Consider the following 25994-nt stretch of genomic DNA (forward strand, 5'->3'; position numbering starts at 1 on the left):
TCAAAAAGTGTCCTGAAGGGGCACTGAACTTGGTCAGTTACTCAGACCAGTAGAGTAACCTGGGCTGGGCCCCTGAGTGATCCTGGCTCTCAAAGTCGTCCAAGAGGAGCTCCAAGATGCTGGTGATGAGCTCATAGCACTGATGCCGCCAGGGCACTGGCAGTCCCCTTGGCGAGCCAGTGGGAGGCATCATGTGCAGTTACCAGGGCAGCAGCTGAGGCTGGGGAGGAGAGCCAGGGAGGCTCCCAAATACTCTGTATTTGCTGCTGCTGCTGGCAGATTAGGAACATGAGAGAAGTTGAGAGTGGACTGGAATTTTTCCTGTCTTAAGACTGACCTTCTCAATTCTTCAAAACTTCAGAAAGTATACCTGGCCAATCAGTGAATAGCCTTATTAGAATTATTCTTACATACAATTCTTCCTTCCATAGAGCAAAAAATAAGGCCCAGAAAATAATTTATAATCTCTCCTATTAAATAAATGGGTCATAAAAACAACATAATTTAAAATGATGGCACAGATTACCATAACTGTAGAATCACAGAACACACCATTAGAAAACCCAGATCTGGCACTGTTTGTCGATGGGTCCTATGTTAAGAATGTAGAAAGGAAATATCAAGTAGTAGATGATATAATTCAATACGACACTGGAAAGGGGGCTCCGTTCCCACTTTAAGTCTGCTCAACCAGCAGAATTACATGCTCTCACTTGTATTTGCCACCTATCCGTGGGAAAACCAGCAAGCATTTCTACCAACAGAGATATGCCTTTGGGGGGCCTATGACTTTGGTACGTTATGTAAAGAGAGTTCTACATTGCTAGATGAACCCCAATAAAAAATGGACCCAAAGTAAATTAACTGCTCTCTGCCATTATTTGCCTAACTGAATTGCAATTATTAAAATTGAAGCTCATAGACAAATAGAACCTAAGTATCAGGGAAATGCACTAGTAGACTTCCAAGCTCAATCAGACAGCACTAGAAGGGGTTGGGGAGGGTGGGTGGGGAGGGAGGGAAAAGGAGATTAAGGGGCATTATGATCAGCATGCATAATGTAGGTGGGTCACGGGAAGGCAATATAGCACAGAAAAGGCAAGTAGTGACTCTACAGGATCTTACTACACTGATGGACTGTGACTGCAATGGGGTGTGGGGGGGGGACTTGATAATATGGGTGAATTGTAACCACAACGTTGCCCATGTGAAACCTTCATAACATTGTATATCAATGATACCCTAATAAAAATAAATAAATAACATAAATCAGACAGCACTAAAACTGTTCCAATACAAAATATGAATGAACTCCTTAAGATTGATTCTAACCAAATTATTTATGATAATTCATATAAAATACAAAATTAGTCACCTGTGCTAGAGCAACAATGTTGGGACCAAGAAGGGTGCAAATGTAATATTAAACAAGGATGCACAGAGGGCCTGTTTCTTCCTGAGTCCTTAAAGATGTTTTTCAGTTTGCAACTCATTATGGCACAGATAAAATGATCCCAGTTATGAAAAGGTACTGTTGGCATGACTACTTTAAGGTTGCAAAATGGTTTACAACCACTGTTGGATTTGTCAAACCCATAACCCTGGAAAGAGCGCTAAGGTGTTAAATGGCAAGTTCCTACCCCTTACTGGGCCATTGGAACACTTACAAATGGATTTCATTCGATTGCCTCCTGTAATAGGTTATCAATATGTTCTTGTAATTATTCTCAGGATGCACTGAAGCCTTCCCATGCAGAAAGGCTGACACCACAACTGTGGCTAAGAAACTCAGAAAATGTATTTTCTTTATGGGATAGCCCCAGAAAAATCTCCAGCAATAGGGAAGCTCCTTTCACCAGACAAATGATTAAGCAATTAAGTAAGTCACTGGAGACACAATGGCATTACCACTGTCCTTACCATCCTCAGTCATCTGGGAAAGTTGAATGGACAAATCGTAATTTAAAACTAAAGCTAGCTAAATGAACAGAATTGACTGGCCTAGATCAACACCTATGGGAAAAATATAAATTAACACCTTATGAAATATAACAGGAAGAGCTGTGCTTTTGATGAAAGAACCATGTGTTCTCTCCTGTACACATAAATTCTATTATGACTCACTTAAAGCTTTAATGCATTATGACGAAGTATATTTCCACCAGGTAGGGAAGCCTTTCCATGGCCCTCCTACAAATGGCTGAACCTTCCACAACTTAAAGAGAGTGGTTCTTCTGGAAACATCTTAAAAGACTGCCCTAGAGCCTCGTTGGAGGGACCATTCCAGGTTCTCTTCACTGCCCAATAGCAGCCAAACTTCAGGGGCTTGAACGTTGGGGCCATGGCTCCCAAATGAAAAGGGCTTCTCCAGACTTTTGGTACTCCACCTTAGTCAGAGATCTAGAGTTAAAATGGACCAGGAGGTTCCTCCCCAGAGGCAGATGGCATCTTGAGGATGGCCAGCTCTCCCAAGACCATGGGTCAGGATCTTCATCTCCACTTGAAACCTCTATGCCTTTTGCCTATTGGCTATCTGCTTTTTCTATTAATGCATGAGAAGACAGCCCTTAGATTAGGATTTCCCAAATAATATCTACTGCAGGAAATGTAACTAACTGATAGAATTGTCCTGCTAAACCAAAATCAGAACACAATGGGGGCACCCTTACTTACTAAAGTAACTTCACTAGAATCCTAGGTGCCATTGTATGCCTAAATTGTTCTACAGCTCCTTTTTATGAAGTTGAAATAATAAATTCACATATCCCAGTTCCTTGCCTCAATTTAGCCCAACTCTGGGATGGGAAAACAAGATCCACTGAACATATATACAAAAGACACTGCTGAGCAGCCAGTATAAATCAGACCATTTGTAGGCTTGCTGCCCAGCGCATATATTCAGGTGATCTTTCAACGTGCGATAATGCAGCATTTGAGTCTAGGTAAACAGTGCTAACACCTCCAGAACTACAAAGGGCTCCACAAGTGCTAATACTTATGGGGGAGCCCTGTTTGCACCTCCTGGTTACTCCTTCTTATGTGGAGGTTTTGGGATCAGCCCCTGTGGTTCAGCAGCTCATTGTCTTGACAGCTGGAGGATGAAAAGGACAATGTGCTCTCACTGTATTTACTGTTCCACTGTCCCTTCATAATACCTTAGAAACTCCACACTGGTCCACTCCCTTGAATCTCTATTACTGACCAAAAAGAAGTTTACCACCAGATGTTAAGCCCTCTGGATGGTGGACACTTGGACATCCCTTCTTCCTTAGCTTGGAGCTAGTACAAACAAATATGCAATTATAAACTCATCCTCAACTCTGGCAGACACTGCTGAGTCTACTGCTAAGGTCATGGCTGCACAACCAAAGTCCTCAGGCTCTCTTGCCAAGGTGGTTTCAGATCATACATTGCTTTAGATTACTTGTTAACAGAACAAGGAGGAGTCTGTGCCACAGCAAATACCTCCTGCTCTACCTGGAGCAACACCCCTAATACTCAAATACAAGTAACTAACAAACAAGGTACTTGGCTAAAACTCATTCGGTTTGGTACATGGCAGCCCTGGCTAAGGCATATACTTCAGGCTCTTGGTATCATCTTGCGAGCAGTCAGCATTACAGCCTCCTGGTGTGTTAAGTTCTCTCTCAGTTCTTAGACGCATGTGTGCAGCCATCCGCAGGACAGCATAGGGGGACAGAAACAAGATGGACAAAGGAAGAACAGAAAAAAGCAATTCTTCTACGGCTCTGACATCATAACCTGGGAGCTTCACGATGAGAAAAGAGCAATTTAGCTCCCGTGGTTACTGAGAGTGGGGCTAAAAACACATTTTGGGTCAATCTCTGGGAGAGGACGACCAAAAGAGGAAATTGTGAAATTCAGTAAAAGGGAGGTCGTTAGACTGAGGCTGTTCTAATGCTGCAGCGCCAATGTGAACAAAACAAAACCCAGGCGAGTAAATGCCTCCAGATATGAGGGCAAAACCAAGGCCAACCAGTCCCAGCAGCCAATCAGGTGTTAAGCTATTGTCATTCAGTAATTTCCTTACTGTGCTTCTGCCTTTTCTCTGTAAAAGTTTTTCCTCAGGTCCCATGGATGGAATACTTCTAATCACATCCAGTGGAGTGCTGCCTGATTTAAATATATTTTTGCTCAAATAAATTCCTAAAATTCTAATATGCCTCAGTTTATCTTTTGACACATGATAATCACCTAAGAAGTCTTCACAGTGCTTGTCTAAAGGCAGCAGGCAGAAAGCAAACACCATCTGTGGGCTTTACTATGCAAACCTCCAGCAAGAGCTACATCCGGGGACTGTATGGGTGGTCTGGAGGAAACAGGGAGCACACTTATGAGGGAAACAGATCAGCACAGTGCCGTTATTTTGATTTATTGCATTTGAAGTACCTTCGGAGAGGGCCTGAGAACAAGTCCACTTTATCAGCGGTCCTAAAGCCTTTTTACCTGAGATTTGCATTCTGGAAAAAAAAGATCGAGACTATATCATCAATACATATGTCCCATGAGATTAGGGTTTTGGCCCTGAAAGAAGAACTTTGAACTCATACTAACCTGGAAAAGGCTATGTGTGATTAAAGAGGGAAAAATACCAAATCCTGGTGAAACACGTGGATTTAACCAGAAAGCCACACACTTTAGCATAAGACCTCCCTGTGTTGGGTTAAGTCTGCATGAAACCCTTGACATGAGTGCAGGTGCTCAGGCAGCTTCCTCCGGACCCGCACCAGCTCCCGCAGTCCTGGGAAAGCCTGGTCCTGGGTTACATCTTTTGGCCACTGGCTCCCCTTCACTTCTCATCATCCCGCCCATAGTTAATCGTTTGTAAGGCCTGAGCTATGAGCGTTGCCATCTCTCGGGTGCCCGCAGCAACCACTCTGCAAGACATGAGGTCAAGGGGTCCGCCTGAAGACAGAGGAGAGGGTGCCTGGGTTACTGGAGAGGGCGAGGCAATCAGAATAACTGCTCAGCATACATGTTCCCAGGAAAACAAAGCTTCTGAGCATCTAGAGGGCACACCAAACAGCCTGGTCTGCACATGAGCCTGGTCAGAGAGAGGGGTGACTCTGCCCTGCACCAATATGCTGTACAGAACTGATGCTGTCCTGTGGGCTGTGCTGGGAGAATGCAATGTAAGGGCCAACATTCAAGGCTGAGCAGTTCTCAAACTCTGTGCTGCACAGTGGCAATGGGGACCCTGTGAGATGGAGGTCCTGCCTCTGCGGTCTGGGTGGGCCCAAAAGATGGCTGACATGGCTACTGTGGGGACCAGGCAGCAGGGGGAGGTGGATGAAGCCCAGCATCCTTCTGGGAGAGGGGTATGAACAGGACTAACTGTCTCATTGGAGACCTCTGTGCACACATGCGTACTTGTATAGTAAACCCAGTGTGGGATGCACTTTCAACGTGAAATTGGCCTTTGTGGCCTTGCCATGTAAAGCTGACACCTCTTCATTTTTACACCTGACTGGTGGCTCAGTTAAGGTCTTTCAGAGGAGAAAGAGGAAAAAAGTAGAAATCAAATGACAAAAGACCTACCTCCCTGGGCAAACTTAACAGTTAAAAGGAAGCCACAGTATTTCTGCAGAAGAGCTTGGGACCAAAGAACTGGGAGAGAATGGGGCCTAAGAGGGTTCATCCTATCCCTGAGTCATTATTCCTAAACTTAAGTGAAGGTCTGCCTAAAGCTGAGTGGATGTACCAGGAGCAGAGATGCTACAGGACTAGCTCCTGGGGTGGCAGTCACTGGGATATGATGACTGTGAAGCAGAGGGAACAGGTCACCTTTTGGATCCATTCTCCTAAAACCCTGCAGGGTGCCCACGGTATATACTGTGCTGACCCAGTGCTGAGACTATGGGCCCTGGGGGTTCCAGTCTCCTCCTTGCACGTGGGGGAGCGCGATGCGCACTCTGCCTGTCTCATCAAGCTTTGTGGGGTGGGAACGTGTGTGCTCAGGACACTGTCAATGTCATGTGGATGTAAAGTGGTGCTATTACCATCTTGCCATAAAGCCTGATCCGGGGTGTTTCAGTGCTGAGAGGCATAAAGCAGGAAGGCAGGAAGAACTGCAAGGCACTGGCCCTTGGTGGCCTCTGTCAGAGACTCTGAGGAAGTGGGGGACATTCCCTGGCCTAGTCTCTGTTGTCACACCCTGAGGATCAGAGGCAGAGGGTCAGAGTGGCTCACCTGAAGTGTCCATTACGATGCCACCTGCTTCTCTGATGATGACTGTGGCAGCGGCCAGATCCCAGCAGTGCAGGCCAAATTGGTAATAGGCGTCTGCAGCCCCCGAGGCCAAGTGGCAGAGCGCCAAGGTGGAGCTCCCGATCACACGGACCCTGAGGAGAGGGGAGAAAGCAAGTGCCTATGTGAACAGCACTGGGCACCAGTTGGATCGCTCTTCAATAGTGTGTGCCAGCTTCACACAAAGTTGCCTGCCCTGATGGAATTAAGCAGGAGCCACAGAGCTTTCACCAATAAGCTCTAGATTCAAATCTGAGGTCCAGTGTGGTGCTGTCCCACAGAGCTTTCTGTGACGATGGACGGGTCTGCACTACGGTAGCTACCAGCCATCTGTGGCCAGAGGGCAAGTGGACTGTGGCTACTGCAACTAAATGATTTGATATTTAATGCTACTGAACTTGAACTTATATTTAAATCTTCCTCTGTGGCCAGCAGCTATAGCACAGACACAGAGGGAAGATGGGGGATAGACAGGGTTCACTGGGACTTGGACTTATTTTTCCTAAATGTTTACTGGTGTAAAGTCAGTATGTAGGTATCTTAGCACATGCAGGACTTTATGGTCGGGTGGCTTGAGATCAGTTAGCGGGCTTCTCAAATGCTGCTCAGAAAGGAACAGAGGTCCCCTGGCCACTTCCTAACAGCTGGTTGCACGAGCCGTCCGACTGAACAAGGAAGAGGCTCTCTGGGCCTCAGCATGGGGACAGCACCTTGTAGCCCCTGGGGTCACAGCAAGGCTGTGCATGGCCTTTTGGCCTCAGGATGCTCCGGGAACTGAAAGTCATACCCATGAGCTTTGGCGTGGAGTAACCTCTCCATGTTGCTCAGGAATAATTTCAGGGTAGCAGGGTCACGTTTGGGACCGATTTCTGTTAGAACCAAGGCCTTTGAGAGATCTGCAATAGAAATAATTTCCCATAATTAGAGAAATCAAGTCTTGGTTCTAAATGGAAGAGTCAGGGTTTCCCTGAAGCAAGGTTCAAATATCAGCCAGCCTCTCATTCCTTCTCAGAATAAGTATCATCTTTTGAGTGATTTATGCTGTAATGTTTTTCTGATAGCTATATTGAAAAGTAAGGACACAGGGAAAGAAAGAAACAAAATGCACACCATTTCATGGTAGTTCCTTTAAAGCCACTTTCTGCTACACAATTCAGAGGGAACAGATTCTCAGTTCTCTCTCTTTTCAGGGATAGTTGGTATGAAGAACTTGGAAGAGTTTGGTAGCTTAAGGAAATCACCACCATTCAATTAAAACAAATAAAAACAAATCTACACCATTCAAATAAAAACAAAATGACTCCAAGAAAAAATAATACCTCATCAAATAAATCTGTCTTTCAAAAACATTTCTCAAACTGCTGTGAGCACAAAGATGGAACTATCCCTGTGGAGAAAGCACTTTTAAATAATGTCTTTGGAAAGGGAGTCCTCAGGAGTAATCCCCTCGGCATAAAGAAGGCACAGGCTGTAGTCCTATGGCCACCCAGCACTCTTGCCAAGAGCATGGTTGCTGCCAAGCCGCATCCAGCCTGGGCTCCCTCCCGAGCCTGGCTCACTGTGGGCATTGCAGTAGGCGTCCTCGCTTTGCTACGGACCTAAACACAACCAGACCTCCCCTGACCCATCTCATCAGGATTGTTGCTCAGGCATAATCAGCCTCACCAGGTGCGCTCAGAGAGCAGAACAAAGACACCCTGTGAAGTGGAGAAACAGCACGTTCCACAGCTGATTCCAGGTAAGGCATGCATACTATGTGGGCACCTGCAAGGTCATCCCTCACCCAGGGACCAGATGACCTGAGAAGACAATCTCCTCTCAGACAGAATTTACACCCATTTCCCCCTTTCCTGAGAGTGGAGGCTCTCATTATACCTTCAACACTTTCTGAAAACTGCTTGGCTCCTCTAATGCTGCCCACCTGCAGGAGGTCGGAATCACCCCTGCACATAGCCAGCTCCAGAGCAGAGCTCAGGCTGCACCTGCCTCATGCAGCCCAGGGTCTCTGTGGACAGGAACCATTAGCCCTTCTGGAGCCTGTTTCCTCACCCTACCTTTACCAGACTGTGAAGAGATGGTATTTCTCCTATGGAAAAAAGACTTCTTTTAAAGAAAAAGACATCAACAGGGCCAGGTGCAGTAGGCACTCAAATAGTTATCAAGGGAATGAAAGTTTTCTCTTAAATACCAGCGTTAAGGAAACATTCTAAGAGTCTTTCTGCTTTAGCGTGGTTTCTTAAATTACTAGCATTTTAAAATTTATGGGAGAAATTCTTGAGTTAAGTATAATTTTGTCAGCTAGCCTAAGAATCTAATGACTTGCTATGTATGACACTATTCTTGGGGGGAAATGAATTCTGAATGATAAACATTTTAGTTACAAACATTATTTTGAAAGATATATTGCAATTTGGGGAGTGCCATTTAAAATTTAAAAAGAAACTGGATGGCATGCACATTATTATTTTAGTCAGGGAAAACAAGGAAGAGCTGTCCCAGAGGAAGCCGTGGAGGACAAGGAAGTGAAGTAGCATGGCATCACCTAATCTTACTTCTAACTTATACACACTCACATGTGTACACAAACATTTTTTTAAAAACTGTTTCACAAGTTATCCTATTACTTGTTCTTTTGATACAACAACATATTGAGTATCTCTTTCTCCATTGTTCATACTCATAAAGGCTGCACGATATTCCACACAATGGAAGAACTGCAACTGGTCTAACCACCCTCCACAGACGAACATTTTCAAGTCTTGTTAGTGTAAATGATGCTATCTTTCTCTGTATAGGTTTGTGTAGCCACGTTGATATTGTTTTTAGGACAGATTTATGGAACTGGGATTTCTCAAAGAGTGTGCATATTTTAGATCTTGATAATTCTTTCAAATGGGATTTCTCAAAGAGTGTGCATATTTTAGATCTTGATAATTCTTTCAAATTGCCCTTCAAGAAAGCTATACCAGTTTTACTACCATTCTCCTCCCCTCTAGGGCATGATCCTGTACTATTTTCAAGTCCCTGACAGGTATCCCTTACTACAGGATATGTACTTTAAGAGTGATTCTCCCTGAGAACTCAGATCAAGAAAATACTCCTTATATACAGTACATTTCCTGGCTCCGGGACCTTAGTCACCCTGGAAGATACTAAGGAAGATATTGAAGATTTCCCCCTGGAAACTAGAAGGTTTCTGGTTTTTTATTAACTCTGTTCTTGATTTCATTTGGGAAAACATACATTAACAAGGCCCAGACTTAAAAAAACTAGAAAACCAGACAGTCAATTTCCATGAAAGATTGGAACATATTTTTAATCAGGTATATAAGATATGACTAACTGGACTTATTGTGTATGTATTTCACAATGTGTACAAATGTTGAATTATTACCTTCTATACCTGAAATGAACATAATGCTGTAAGTCTATCATATCTCAAAAAAACACACAAGTGACTACTCCTTCAGGCCAAGGCCTAGCCCAATCTATCCTTTTCAGAGGGGTTGGGTGCAACTGGGTGAGTGGAGAGGGAAGTCCCCAGAGTGCCAGCCAGACAAGCAGACACCCCCACAAGCAGGGCTGCAGCAGGAAGAGCAGGGGTTTCCAAACTAAGTGCCACAGGGCTATTTCACAAAGGGAAATTATACAAAGTGTTGAAACAACAATGGCTCACATTTACCTAGCTCCGACTGTCTCCACTCAGATGGACCTGTGCTGAGCACTTTTTCCTTTGCATTTATGACACATCATTCCTGTTACTGTAATGATACATTTGTGATTCCATTCCTCTGTTAACATGTATAATACATCCGTGAATGCCAGGCCTCTACTGCATTCATTATTTTATTGCCCTTCTTTCACAGATGAGGAAACAAAGCCTAGGGAAGTGAACTGCATGAGGTCAAGCTGCCCTTAGGTGGTAAGGCCCAAACTTAAACTCAGGATTAGCTGGTGAATATGAGAAAGAAAGGGCTTCTTCTCATGGTTTTTAAACTTGTTTAATATTTCTGCATCCAATACCCTCCTCTTCTAGCTGTACCCATTCATTCTCAACCTTTTTTTCCCAAATGAAACCAAGAACAGAGCTAATAAAAAGGAAGTCTGAGTGTTGCCACCTATAGGCAAAATACTTTGTTTTATTTTGCCCCAGATAGCAAAAAAAAAAAACAAAAAAAACCTTACAAGCAAGAAGGGAGTGGCATGGTATATTTAATGCCATGAAGCAGAAGGGCCTGGAACCAAGAATACTTTATCTGGCAAGATTATCTTTTAAATTTGAAGGAGGGATTACACAATTTCCAGATTAGCAAAAGCTGAGAGAATTTACCTCCCACAAACCACCCCTATGGTGTATTTTGGAGGGACTGCTATAGATGGAAGTGTTCTGAAGGTTTAATAGCTGTCACCAGAGGTAATAAAACCTCTGTTTTTAAAGTAAAGAAAGAAAATGCAGTAAAGAAAGTAGATGAGTTATTACTATGCAAATATAAAATTAAATCAAATACTCCCAAAGTCAGTCAAGGGATAGACAAAGAGTACAGAATATGATACCTAATACATAAAGAATGGAGGAGGAAGGAAAAGGAGGAGAAAAAAAGAACCTTCAGATTGTGTTTGTAATAGCATATTAAGTGAGTTAAATTAAACTCTTAGATAGTAAGGAAGTTAATCTTGAACCTTGGTAACTAAAATCTAAAGCCTGCAATGGCAATAAGTACATACCTATCAATAATCATACTAAATGTAAATGGTCTGAATGCACCAATCAAAAGACATAGAGTCACTGAATGGATAAAAAAACACGACCCATCTATAAGCTGCATACAAGAGACTCACTTCAAACCCCAAGACATACACAGACTAAAAGTGAAGGGATGGAAAAAGATATTTCAGGCAACCAATAGGGAGAAAAAAGTAGGAGTTGCAGTACTTGTCTCAGACAAAATAGACTTCAAAACAAAGTCACAAGAGACAAAGAAGGACCTTATATAATGATAAAACGGTCAATCCAACAAGAGGATATAACCATTATAAATATCTATGCACCCAACACAGGAGCACCTACATATGTGAAAGAAATACTAACAAAATTAAAAGAGGAAATAGAATGCAATGCATTCATTCTAGGAGACTTTGACACTCCACTCACTACAAAGGACAGATCAACCAGACAGAAAACAAGTAAGGAGACAGAGGCACTGAACAACACATTAGAACAGATGGACCTAAGAGACGTCTACAGAACTCTCCACACAAAAGCAGCAGAATACACATTCTTCTCAAGGGCACATGGGACATTTTCAAGAATAGATAATAAAAGAGCCTCAGTAAATTAAAAAAGATTGAAATTGCACCAACTAGCTTCTCAGACCACAAAAGTATGAAACTAGACATAAATTACGCAAGGAAAACAAAAAACCCTGCAAACCATGGAGGCTTCACAACATGCTCCTAAATAACCAATGAATCAATGACCAAATAAAAACACAGATCAAGCAATATATGGACACAAATGGCAACAATAATTCAACACCGCAAAACCTGTGGGATGCAGCAAGGCCATGCTAAGAGGAAAATATATTGCAATACAGGCCTACCTCAGGAAAGAAGAACAATCCCATATGAACAGAGTAAACTCACAAATAATGAATCTAGAAAAAGAAGAACAAATGAGGCCCAAAGTCAGCAGAAGGAGGGACATAATAAAGATTAGAGCAGAAATACATAAAATTGAGAAGAATAAAAAAACAGAAATAATCAGTGAAAGCAAGAGCTGGATCTTCAAGAAAATAAACAATATAGATAAATCCCTAGCCAGACTTATCAAGAAAAAAAAGAGTCTACACACATGTACAGAATCAGAAATGAGAAAAGAAAAACCACTACTGACACCACAGAAATATAAAGAATTATGAGAGAAAACTATGAAAAATTATATGCTAGCAAACTGGATAACCTAGAAGAAATGGACAACTTTCTAGAAAAACACAACCTTCCAAGACTGACCCATAAAGAAACATAAAATCTGAAAAGACCAATTACCAGCAACGAAGTTGAACTGGTAATCAAAAAATTACCTAAGAACAAAACTACTGGACCAGATGGCTTCACCACTGAATTTTATCAAACATTTAGTGAAGACCTAATAATCATCCTCCTTAAAGTTTTCCAAAAAGTAGAAGAGGAGGGAATACTTCCAAACTCATTATATGAGGCCAGCATCAGTCTAATACCAAAATCTGGCAAAGACACCACAAAAAAAGAAAATTACAGACCAATATCTCTGATGAACATAGATGCAAAAATACTCAACAAAATATTAGCAAACTGAAGTCAAAAATATATCAAAAAGATCATCTACCATGATCAAGTACGATTTATTCCAGGGATGCAAGCATGGTACACTATTAGAAAATCCATCAACATCATCCACCACATCAACAAAAAGGACAAAAACCACATGATAATTTCTATAGATGCCGAAAAAGCATTTGACAAAATTCAACATCCATTCATGATAACAACTCTCAACAAAATGGGCATAGAAGGCAAGTACCTTAACATAATAAAGGCCATATATGACAAACCCACAGCCAACATCATACTTAACAGTGAGAAGCTGAAAGCTTTTCCTTTAAGATCGGGAACAAGACAAGGATGCCCACTGTCCCCACTTTTATTTAACATAGTTCTGGAGGTCCTCGCCATAGCAATTAGACAACACAAAGAAATATGAGGCATCCAGATTGGTAAAGAAGAACTTAAACTGTCTTTGCAGATGACATGATATTGTACATTTTAAAAACCCTAAAAATCCACTCCAAAACTACTAGATCTAATATCTGAATTCAGCACAGATGCAGGATACAAAATTAATACACAGAAATCTGTTGCATTTCTATAAACTAATGATGAATTAGCAGAAAGAGAAATCAGAAAATCAATTCCAATCACAATTGCATCAAAAAGAATAAAATACCTACGAATAAACCTAACAAAGGAAGTGAAAGACTTGTACTCTGAAAACTACAAGACACTCATGAGAGAAATTAAAGAAGATACCAATGAATGGAAACACATTCTGTGCTCATGGATAGGAAGAATTAATATGTTAAAATGGCCATCCTGCCAAAAGCAATCTACAGATTCAATGCAATCCCTATCAAAATACTAACAGCATTCTTCAACGAATTGTAATAGTTCTAAAATTAATATGGAACCACAAAAGACCCTCAATAGCCAAAGCAATCCTGAGAGGGAACAATAAAGCTGGGGGGATTATGTTCCTCAACATCAAGCTCTACTAAAAGGCACAGTAATCAAGACAATATGGTACCAGCACAAGAACAGACCATACACCAATGGTACAGACTAGAGAGCCCAGATATAAACCCAAGCATATATGGTCAATTAATATACAATAAAGGAGCTATGGACATACAATGGGGAAATAACAGCCTCTTCAACAATTGATGTTGGCAAAACTGGACAGCTACATGCAAGAGAATGAAACTGGATTATTGTTTAATCCCATACACAAAAGTAAACTCAAAATGGATCAAAGACCTGAATGTAAGTCATGAAACCATAAAACTCTTAGAAGACATCATAGGCAAAAATCTCCTGAATATAAACATGAGCAACTTCTTCCTGAATGCATCTCTTTGAGTGAGGGAAACAAGAGCAAAAATGAACACATGGGACTACATCAAAATAAAAAGCTTCTGTACGGCAAAGGATACCATCAACAGAACAAAAAGGCATGGAAGAATATATTTGTAAATGACATATCCGAAAAGGGGTTAACACCCAAAATGTATAAAGATCTCACATGTCTCAACACCCAAAAAGCAAATAACCCGATTAACAAATGGGCAGAGGAGATGAAGAGACAGTTCTCCAAAGAAGAAATTCAGATGGCCAACAGACACATGAAAAGATGCTCCATATCATTAATCATCAGGGAAATGCAAATTAAAACCACAAAGAGGTATCACCTCACACCAGTTAGGATGGCCAGCATCGAAAAGACTAAGAACAAATGCTGGCAAGGATGTGGAGAACAGGGAAACCTCCTACACTGCTGGTGGGAATGTAAGCTAGTTCAACCATTGTAGAAAGCAATATGGAGGTTCCTCAAAAAACTAAAAATAGAAATACCTGGGAATTTGACCTGGGAATCCTACTCCTAGGAATTTACCCAAAGAATACAAGTTCTCAGAATCAAAAAGACCTATGCACCCACATGTTTATTGCAGCACGTTTTACAATAGCCAAGATATGGAAGCAACCTAAGTGTCCATCAGTAGATGAATGGATAAAGAAGATGTGGTACATATACACAATGGAATACTATTCAGCCATAAGAAAGAAACAAATCTTACCATTTGCAACAACACAGATGGAGCTGGAGGATATGCTCAGTGAAATAAGCCAGGCGGAGAAAGACAAGTGCCAAATGATTTCTCTCATTTGTGGAGTATAACAACGAAGCAAAACTGAAGGAACAAAACAGCAGCAGACTCACCGATTCTAAGAAGGGACCAGTGGTTATCAAAGGGGAGGAGTGTGGGAAGGCAGGTGGGAGGGAGGGAGGGAGAAGGGGATTGACGGGTATTATGTTTAGTACACATGGTGTGGGGGGTCATGGGGAAGACAGTGTAGCACAGAGAAGGCAAACAGTGAATCTGTAGCATCTTACTACACTGATGGACAGTGACTGCAATGGGGTATGGGCAGGGACTGGATAATATGGGTGAATGTAGTAACCACATTGTTTTTCATGTGAAATATTCATAAGAGTGTACATGACTGTTACCTTAAAAAAAAGGTAAATGTTACAATTCTCCTCTTAGTATCAGCTATTATGATCATTTCTGACTATCTACAATCACTATGCTTCTTGCACTCTATTATCCTTAATCTTATATTTATCATAACATTTTGGCTCTTTATATATATATATTTGAATTTAAGGTATCTGTAACTTCATGGGTATAGGGGCTAGTGGGCAGTTATTGCTTAATGGGTAAAGAGTTTTGTTGGAGTGATAAAATTTCTGGAAATAGGGGCTGCACAACACTGTGAATGTAATTAATGCCAATGAATTTGTACACTGAAAAATGATTAAAGTAGTTAATTTTATATTATATAGTCCATTAAGAGACAGTTTGAAAACCCGCTTTGTCGCTGAGCAAAGTTAAAATGCCCAGAGCATCAAAAGTACAGTTGTCTTAAGAGAAATTTTACAACTTAAGGTAAAAAAAGCAAGTCATTTGTACACACTGAAATACATACCCATGGAGAAAAACGTGATTATGCTTTAAAGTCTGGAAAATATCCCCTACAAACACAGGCTGGTTTAACAGGTGTAAAGCTCCTGTGACAGCTCCTTTACACATGTCCTGATTCTTTCAGATTTCTTACAGACCATTGGGATCTACTTGTATGGAAATAAAATTTAGCTTTATTTAACTTAAATACATAATAATTAAACAGAATGAAGGTTAGTGGTTGGGTATGAGGTTGGGGGAGGGGAAGTATGGGTAAAAGTGCTTAATGAATATAAGGTTTACCTTGCAGGGATGCACATGCCTAGCACTGTGAATGTATTAACTGCCACTCAATCATTCACTTCAAAATGGTACATTTTATATAATTTGACTTTCACTTCAGTATATTATTTTTAAAAACAAACAAGTCAGATTAAAGATGATGGCATGAGAAGTGAGACAGAGGCCTCCTCCTAAAACCACACATAATACGAAAATATAATTAATACAACTAATCCCGAAGGAGCAACAGCAAAGAAAGCTGTACCAGACTGCATACACCTGGAGGAAAGAACAGACCTCACAGAACAGGGTAACGTACCAAAGCCGTGACCCAGTGGGACCCAAGCTCTTTGCCCATCCCAGCTCACTGGCGGGAGGAAGAGAAACAGAGCGGGGAGGGAGTGGAGGCCTGGGACTGCTGAACACCTAGCCCTGGAGATCTGCTCTGGGAGCACGAACCTACATTGCATGGTGCTCTGGTGATCAGTGGAGTCGGAAAGCTAAGACAGGCGGTATACCTGGAGAGACTGAGATTCCAGCTGCTTGTGTTAAACAGGGATCCATATCCGGCTGCACTGGAAGGGCAGAATGAGAGACTTCCTAAAAGCAAGAGGGCTGCTAAAGGGGCAAGGACTGCACAGAGCTTACTGCTCAGGAGAAAGGATACATAAACAAAATTGTCTGGGTGCACTCTGCCCAGCAGGTTGGGAACTTTCACAGTCTTCAGACACTCAATCCCCCTGGCTAGGTACACAACTCCAAGGCCCCCCACCGTGATACACAGCCTGCTGCACCTTCCTCCCAGCCAGCCTGCACCTGGCTCGCAAACCAGCAAACCCTGCCCTTGTGTCAGGCCAGCCAGAGGGAAGCCCTGCCTACAGCAGCTACAAATGCAAAGCACAGAGGCTTACCTCTGTGTGTTCAGCCCACTGGTTCTGGCAGTGGAGACAGGCATAGCAGCCGGGAAGCAGGAAACAGCTCTTTCCTCCCCCCAGGCACCAACACCACTCCCCTGCAACCCCTGACATCACTCCAGGGACTGAACAGTTCCAGAGAGTAGAGCTTCTGGGCACTAGAGGGCACCACATACAAATATGAAACATCAAAGGAACTTGGTTCAAAGCAAAATCTCAACACCACCAGAAAAAGGGTCGAGAGAGACTGAACTAATAAATCCTCCTGAAAGAGATTTCAAAATAAAAATCATAAACATGCTCCTGGAGGTACAGAAAAATATTCAAGAACTCAGGAACAAATTCAGGATGGAGATCCAATAGTTGAGGAAAACAGTGAAGGGTATTAAAAGCAGATTAGATACAGTGGAGGAGACAATAAATGAAACAGATATTAGGAGGAATACAAGGAAGCTGAGGCACAGAGAGAAAAAAAGATATCTAGGAATGAAAGAATACTGAGAGAACTGTGTGACCAATCCAAATGGAACAATATTCATATTACAGGGGTAGCAGAAGAAGAAGAGAGAGAAAAAGGGATAGAAAGTGTCTTTGAGGAGGTAATTGCTGAAAACTTCCCCAATCTGGGGAAAGAGATAGTCTCTCAGGCCATGGAGGTGCACACATCTCTCAACACAAGAGGCCCAAGGAGGACAACACCAAGACATATAATAATTAAAATGGCAAAGATCAAAGATAAGGACAGACTATTAAAAGTAGCCAGAGAGAGAAAAAGATCACATACAAAGGAAAGTCCATCAGGCAGTTATCAGACTTCTCAGCAGAAACCTTACAGGCCAGAAGGGAGTGGCATGATATATTATTTAATGCAATGAAGCAGAAGGGCCTTGAACCAAGAATACTTTATCTGGCAAGATTATCTTTTATATTTGGAGGGATAAAACAATTTCCAGATAAGCAAAAGCTGAGAGAATTTACCTCCCACAAACCATCTCTACAGTGTATTTTGGAGGGACAGCTATAGATGGAAGTGTTCCTAAGGTTAAATAGCTGTCACCACAGGAAATAAAAAAGGATAGACAAAGAGTACAGAATATGATACCTAATTTATAAAGAATGGAGGAGGAAGAAGAGGAGGGGAAAAAAGAACCTTTAGATTGTGTTTGTAATAGCATACTAAGTGAGCTAAGTTAGACTCTCAGACAGTAAGGAAGTTACCCTTGGTAACCATGAATCTAAAGCCTGCAACAGCAATAAGTACATACCTATCGATAATCACCCTACATGTAAATGGTCTGAATGCACCAATCAAAAGACATAGCGTCACTGAATGGATTAAAAAACAACACTCATCTCTATGCTGCCTACCAGACACTCACTTTAAACACAAAGACATACACAGACTAAAAATGAAGGGAGGGAAAAAGATATTTCAGGCAACTAATAGTGAGAAAAAAGCATGTGTTGCAGTACTTGTATTGGACAAAATAGACTTCAAAACAAAGAAAAGTCACAAGAGACAAAGAAGGACATTACATAATGATAAAATGGTCAATTCAAAAAGAGAATATAACCATTATAAATATCTATGCACCCAACACAGGAGCACCTACATATGTGAAACAAATCCTAACAGAATTAAAGGGGGAAATAGAATGCAATGCATTCATTTTAGGAGACTTCAACACTCCACTCACTCCAAAGGACAGATCCACCAGACAGAAAATAAGTAAGGAGACAGAGGCATTGAAGAACACATTAGAACAGATGGACCTAACAGACATCTACAGAATCTCCACCCAAAAGCAGCAGAATACACATTCTTCTCAAGTGCACATGGAACATTTTCGAGAATTGATCAAATACTAGGCCACAAAAAGAGCCTCAGTAAATTAAAAAAGACTGAAATTGCACCAACCAGCTTCTCGGACCACAAAAGTATGAAACTAGAAATAAACTATGCAAAGAAAAAGAAAAACCCCACAAAGACATGAAGGCTTCACAACATGCTCCTAAATAACCAATGGATCAATGACCAAATAAAAACAGAGATCAAGCAATATATGGACACAAATGACAACAATAATTCAACACTGCAAAATCTCTGAGATACAGCGAAGGCCATGCTAAGAGGGAAATATATTGCAATACAGGCGACCTCAGGATAGAAGAACAATCCCATATGAACAGTCTAAACTCACAATTAATGAAACTAGAAGAAGAACAAATGAGGCCCAAAGACAGTAGAGGGACATAATAAAGATTAGAGCAGAAATACATAAAATCGAGAAGAATAAATAAATAGAAAGAACCAATGAAAGCAGGAGCTAGTTCTTCGAGAAAATAAAATAGATAAACCCATAGTCAGACTTACCAAGAAAAAAAGAGTCTACACACATAAACAGAATCAAAAATGAGAAAGGAAAAATCACTATGGATACCACAGAAATACAAAGAAATATTAGAGAATTATATGAAAAATTATATGCTAACAAAATGGACAACAGAAGAAATGGACAACTTTCTAGAAAAACACAAAGTTCCAAGGCTGACCCAGAAAGAAACAGAAAATCTGAACAGACCAATTACTAGCAATGAAATTGAATTGGTAATCAAAAAACTACGTAAGAACAAAATCCCTGGCCCAGATAGCTTCACCACAGAATGTTATCAAACATTTAGTGAAGACCTAATACCCATTCTCCATAAAGTTTTCCAAAAAGTAGAAGAGGAGGGAATATTTCCTAACTCATTCTATAAGGTCAGCATCACTCTAATACAAAAACCAGGCAAGGACACCACAAAAAAAGAAAATTACAGACCAATATCCCTGATGAACATAGATGCAAAAATAGTCAACAAAATATTAGCAAACCAAATTCAAAAATATATCAAAAGAATCATCCATCATGATGGAGTAGGATTCATTCCAGGGATGTAAGGATGGTACAGTATTAGAAAATCCATTAACATCATCCACCACATCAACAAAAAGGAGGACAAAAACCACATGATCATCTCCATAGATGCTCAAAAAGCATTCAACAAAATTCAACATCCATTCATGATAACAACTCTCAACAATATGGGTATAGAAGGCAAGTACCTCAACATAATAAAGGCCATATATGACAAATGCACAGACAACATTATACTTAACAGTGAGAAGCTGAAAGCTTTTCCTTTAAGATCAGGAACAAGACAAGGATGCACATGGTCCCCACTTTTATTCAGCATAGTTCCGGAGGTCCTCACCACAGCAATCAGACAACACAAAGAAATAAAAAGCATCCAGATTGGTAAAGAAGAAGTTAAACTGTCCCTGTTTGCAGATGACATGATATTGTACATAAAATACCCTAAAGAATCCATTCCAAAACTACTAGATATAATATCTGAATTCAGCAAAGTTGCAGGATACAAAATTAATACACAGAAATCTGTGGCATTCCTATACACTAATGGTGAACTAGCAGGAAAACAATTCCATTCACAGATGCATTAAAAAGAATAAAATACCTAGGAATAAACCTAACAAAGGAAGTGAAAGACCTATACTCTGAAAACTACAAGACACTCATGAGAGAAATTAAAAAGATACCAATAAATGGAAACACATCCCGTGCTCATGGATAGGAAGAATTAATATTGTTAAAATGGCCATCCTGCCTAAAACAATCTACAGATTCAATACAATCCCTATCAAAATACTAACAGCATTCTTCAACGAACTAGAGAAAACAATTCTAAAATTCATATGGAACCACAAAAGACCCCAAATAGCTAAAGCAATCCTGAGAAGGAAGAATAAAGCAGGGGGGATCATGCTCCCCAACTTCAAGCTCTACTGCAAAGCCACAGTAATGAAGACAATTTGCTACTGGCACAAGAACAGACCCATAGACCATTGGAACAGACTAGAAAGCCCTGATATAAACCCAAGCATATATGGTCAATTAATATACGATAAAGAAGCCATGGACATACAATGGGGAAATGACAGTCTCTTCAACAGCTAGTGTTGACAAAACTGGACAGCTTCATGCAAGAGAATGAAACTGGATTATTGTCTATCCCTATACAGAAACGTAAACTCAAAATGGATCAAAGACCTGAATGTAAGTTATGAAACCATAAAACTCTTAGAAGAAAACAGGCAAAAACCTCCTGAATATAAATATGAGCAACTTTTTTCTAAATGCATCTCCTTGAGCAAGGGAAACAAAGCAAAAATGAACACATGGGACTAAATCAAAATAAAAAGCTTCTGTACAGCAAAGGACACCATCAACTTAACAAAAAGGCATCCTACAGTATGGGAGAATATATCTATAAACAACATATCCGAAAAGGGGTTAACATCCAAAATATATAAAGAACTCACATGTCTCAACACCCAAAAAGCAAATAATCCAATTAAAAAATGGGTGGAGGATATGAAGAGACAATTCTCCAATGAAGAAATTCAGATGCCCAACAGGCACATGAAAAGAGAATCCACATCACTAATCATCAGGGAAATGCAAATTAAAACCACAATGCAGTATCACCTCACACCAGTTAGGATGGCCAGTATCAAAAAGACTAAGAACAACAAATGCTGGCAAGGATGTGGAGAAAGGGGTGTCCTCTTACACTGCTGGTGGGAATGTAAGCTAGTTCAACCATTGTGGAAAGCAATATGGAGGTTCCTCAAAAAACTAAAAATAGAAATAACATTTGACCCAGGAATTTTACTCCTAGGAATTTATCCTAAGAATGCAGCAGCCCAGTTTGAAAAAGACATATGCACCCCTATGTTTACTGCAGCACTATTTACAATAGCCAAGATATGGAAGAAACCTAAGTGTCCATCAGTAGATGAATGGATAAAGAAGATGTGATACATATACACAATAGAATACTATTCAGTCATAAGAAACAAATCCTACTATTCACAAGAACATGGATGGAGCTGGAGGATATTATGCTCAGTGAAATAAGCCAGGCAGAGAAAGACAAGTACCAAATGATTTCCCTCATTTATGGAGTATAACAATGAAGAAAAACTGAAGGAACAGAATAGCAGCAGACTCACAGACTCCAAGAAGGAACTAGCGGTTACCAAAGGAGATGGATGTGGCAAGGAGGGAGAAGGGAATTGAGGGGGGTATTATGATTGGCACACATGGTGTCAGGGGGATCATAGAGAAGATAGTGTAGGGCAGAGAAGGCAAATAGTGACTCTGTGGCATCTTGCTATACTGTTGGGCAGTGACTGCAATGGTGTATGAGGGGGACACGGTAACATGAATGTAGTCACCACAATGTTTTTCATGTGAAACCTTCATAACAGTGTATATCAATAATACCTTAACAAAGGGGTAGACAAAGAAACAAACAAGTAATCTGGGGGAAGAAGGTTTTCAAACTGGGCTGCTGCATTCTTAGGATAAATTCCTAGGAGTGGAATTCCTGTATCAAATGGTATTTCTATTTTTAGTTTTTTGAGGAACCTCCATATTGCTTTCCAGATACTATATCCACACCCCAAACATAGGTGGTTGGAGCAAACCTCCAAAAGCATCAGGAAGAAGAGAGAAGCATGGAGCATCTACTGGACCCCAGAACAGGAGACCCTCAAAATCACCAAGAGGTACTCACTGGAAACTACAGACAAGTGTGAGAGGAGCTCAGACAGAGGGATGGAGCACACATCAACTCATGAATTCCTGATAAGGCACTCATCAACTCAAGTGATCCCTTGTGGGCTACTTGAACTCATATGGGTCACTTCCCTAGGCTTGGTTTCCCCTCTGTGAAAGAAGGGCAGTGAGATAGTAAATCAAAGAGGGTGATTCAGTTATGGAGAAATAGAATAAATGTATCACATATGTACAGTAATCTTAAATGTAACAGAGGGATGGAATAATAAATGTATCATAAATGTAATAAGCATTTGACTAAGAGCATAGTATGGAGGGACCCACCAGCCCTATGACCTCTCATAATGGCTTACCAGGACCTCTTAGGGCAGCACCCAGCTGAGTAGACATGGACAGGAGTGAATTCCAAATTCACTAGACAGAAAAGGAAAGAAAAAGTCCAGATAACCGTGAAGGTGGGGAACAGAGCCAAAAAATATATAAGGACAAGACCAATTTTTACCTGTTTTTTTGAACACTTCACAAGAACAACAGAAGAGGGAGCTCCAGAGCTATGAAGCTACTGAAAATGTTCCTAATTTGAGCCCTTGCCCCCACCTCCAGACAAAAAGGAGTATACATTTCAAGTGGAAACAAGTAATTAAAAAGGATGGTTGAATCCCACATACAATTATCATAAGAAAAAAGAGAATAAGGAGAATCACATCTCTCCAATCAAAGATTGCCAGAAAGATTTATCCACAAAACAGAATTAGCTTTATGTAAAAGAATAAAGAATATGTGGGCAGTGTGCTCAAAAGTAGAGGGAACAGAACTTAGGAAAGAATTAGAAAGGAAAGCATTTCAGAGAAGATTAAACTAAAAGAAAGAATGAAGCATAAAATATACTTTACAAGAAATGGAGGATGAAAAGGAGGAAAATTTCAAAAATAAAAAAATTGGTGGAAAAGGTAAAATGGATTACAGAGAAAGGGATATATAGATAAGGTAAGCAGGGAAGACACAACATACATATAATAGTAGACCAACAAGACAAAAAACAGCAACAGAATTTGGAAATGAACAAATACTAAAACTATATTTATAGAAAACTCTTCTGGAATTTAAAAAAAAAACCTGAAGTTACATATTGAAAAGGTGTACCATGATATGCCTGGGAAAGCTGACTGAGAGATAGACTCTATTAAAATAATTGTATTCTAAAGAAAAAGAAAATCCTTTGGGCATTCATACAAAAAACTAAAGTGTCTACAAGAGAAAGAAAATCAAACTGTTTTCAGACTTTTCAACAACAAGCTTATGCTAGATGATGACGGAGAAGTTTCATTCAGCACAAGAAAATGTGAGTCATGTGTTTTTTTACCAGAAAAACGGATTTTCAAACAGAAGGGCCACTGAACATGTAAGAACTCATATACTGTTCCCATGAACCCATCCTATGAAACCAACTGGAGTAGAAGTTCTTAAAGTGTGGTCCCTGAGCGTCTCTCAGGAATCTGTGGAGCTAAAGTGATTTTCATAATAATACTAAGATGTTATTTCTGCCTTTTTAACTGTTAAAACAGGATGCATAGACCAAACAAGGCAGGCACTGCCTGCTTTAGTCATCACTGCAGTCTTCTCTGCTTTCCCACAGTCACACACAGGGAAAATGTCAGTTTTCCTTAAGAATGAAGAAGCTATAAAAATTATTAATTATACATAATCCTGAGCTCTAAGTACATGTCTTTTGAATATTCTGTGTGATGAAAAGGGAAGTACACATGTGAAAGTTAAACTATACGGTTGACTCTTGAACAATGTGGGGGTTACCCCCAAAACTTAACTACTCTTAGCCTACTGCTGACCAGAAGCTTTACCACTAAAATAAACGTCAATTAACACATATTTTCGTAGGCTATACATATTATATGCTGTATTCCTACAATTAAATAAGCTAGAGGAAAGGAAACTTTTTTCAAATTGTCAAAAAGTTCCAACGTATTTATTGAAAAAAAAATGTGTATACGTGGACCTGTGTAGTTCAAATAAGTTTTGCTCAAGGGTCAACTGTAGTTATTCAGAGCTGGGTATTTGGAAGACATTTTCAATGAAAGAAGTGAGCCCATTACTTCAATTGCTAAGGTTGCCAAAAATAAGACTCAAGCTTTCCTCAAATGTAAATCAGAATTTGAGAAGACAGAATCTGGAGAGACCTAACAGCTTCCCACACTAACGATTTCTCATAAGAAGAGTGGTGATATTAATGAACAGGATTTTTTTTAGTATTTTAAGATGAAATATGTCAGTATTTGAAAGAACCCTGAAAACTCACTAACCCTATGTTTTCCAAGTGACCAGTGCATGATGTTGCAAAGTCATTCATGAGTAAAAGATCCATTCAAAGTAAGAGACAGCCTAATGGAATTCAATGTAACTGAATCCAAACAAATTCATTGATGTGTTATTAGATTTCGCATTGCAACTAACCTTTAAGTAACTACCACTCCTTGAGTCTTGGCATCAAAGAAGAATATCCTTGATTATCTGAAAAGTCTATTAAAATATTCCTCACTCCTCCCTATTCCAACTTATCTGTGTAAGGTCATATTTTCTTCACACATCAAAACAATACATTATAACAGGTTGAATACAAAAGCAGATATGAGAATCCAGTTGTCTTCTCTTAGGCCAGATATTAAAAAGATTTGGAAAAAACACAAAACAATGCCAGTTTTCACAAACAAAAAAAATGTTGTTTCAGAAAATATGGCTGTTTCCTATAAAAACATACTATTCATGTTAATGTGCTAATAAGTTTTTTATTTTAAAAATAAAGTATTTTAAAAACACTTTAAATTTCTAATACATGAACATCAATAGATACAACTTACATAAACAAAAGCTTTTTGGGCTTAAATAATTTTTCCAGAAATATAAGCCAGTTGGTCCTACAATCAAAAAGTTTGAGAAATGTACTAATGAATGAACTTCACAAACCAAAACAACTGTAGAAACATCAACATAAAGGACTGGTTGGTGGGTATTAAAACTATGTTTATCTGGGGAACCAATAATAAATCTTCCATGATAGTTTTCAGGTGAAGCACGGCACACAATGGCTTTTGGCTGCTCTGCCAATGCGCACACAGCACAAGCACCCCAAAGGGGAAGGACAGTGGGGAGATGCTGTGGCTACCAGAGTAAGCTTGCCAGTTACCTTGTATGCAGTTACTGAAAGTAAAAGGATGTCATTTTTTAATTGTATACTGGAATATCTGAAGAGGGGGAAGAAGAGGTTACAAGCTAAGTTTAGCATTACTGATAATAGCGAACCAACAGACAATAGCCCAGAAAAAAAGGATAGTTGAGAGCCTCACAAGGATGTGAGGTCCTCACACATGACAAAGCCACACAGCCAGCCCACCAGGAAGCTCAGTGTGTGTGTGGATAGTTGCGTATTACAGTCAAATGAAATATAGGGCAAAGTTCATCTCAGCCTGTTTAATAATATGCTTCCTTACTGCCGAGTTACACAACTGCACTTGAGTGGCTACCTCTTGGCATGTGTAGTTGCAATTAACTTGACACTTTACATAGCCAAAAAAAACATTTCTGGGAGAGGGAGAAAA

General features: G+C 40.2%; 1 protein-coding gene across 5 annotated transcripts in view; it reads right to left on the reverse strand.

The window, feature by feature from the left end:
* Positions 1-25994, reverse strand: part of IMPA2 (inositol monophosphatase 2) — a 104777-nt gene that overhangs the window by 50656 nt on the left and 28127 nt on the right. For 4 of the 5 annotated variants that reach the window (XM_057504032.1, XM_036932711.2, XM_036932708.2 and 1 more), the window contains exons 6-7: positions 7055-7163; positions 6211-6362 (exon numbers count right to left, since the gene is read on the reverse strand). In XM_057504032.1, the coding sequence (XP_057360015.1) occupies positions 6211-6362; positions 7055-7163 (261 nt within the window). Of the gene's footprint in view, positions 1-4377; positions 4927-6210; positions 6363-7054; positions 7164-25994 lie in introns of those variants that run through there. The other variant, XM_036932709.2, reaches the window with a different exon arrangement.

Source organism: Manis pentadactyla, chromosome 6, assembly GCF_030020395.1.
Source record: "Manis pentadactyla isolate mManPen7 chromosome 6, mManPen7.hap1, whole genome shotgun sequence".
In the NCBI taxonomy this organism is placed as follows: domain Eukaryota; kingdom Metazoa; phylum Chordata; class Mammalia; order Pholidota; family Manidae; genus Manis; species Manis pentadactyla.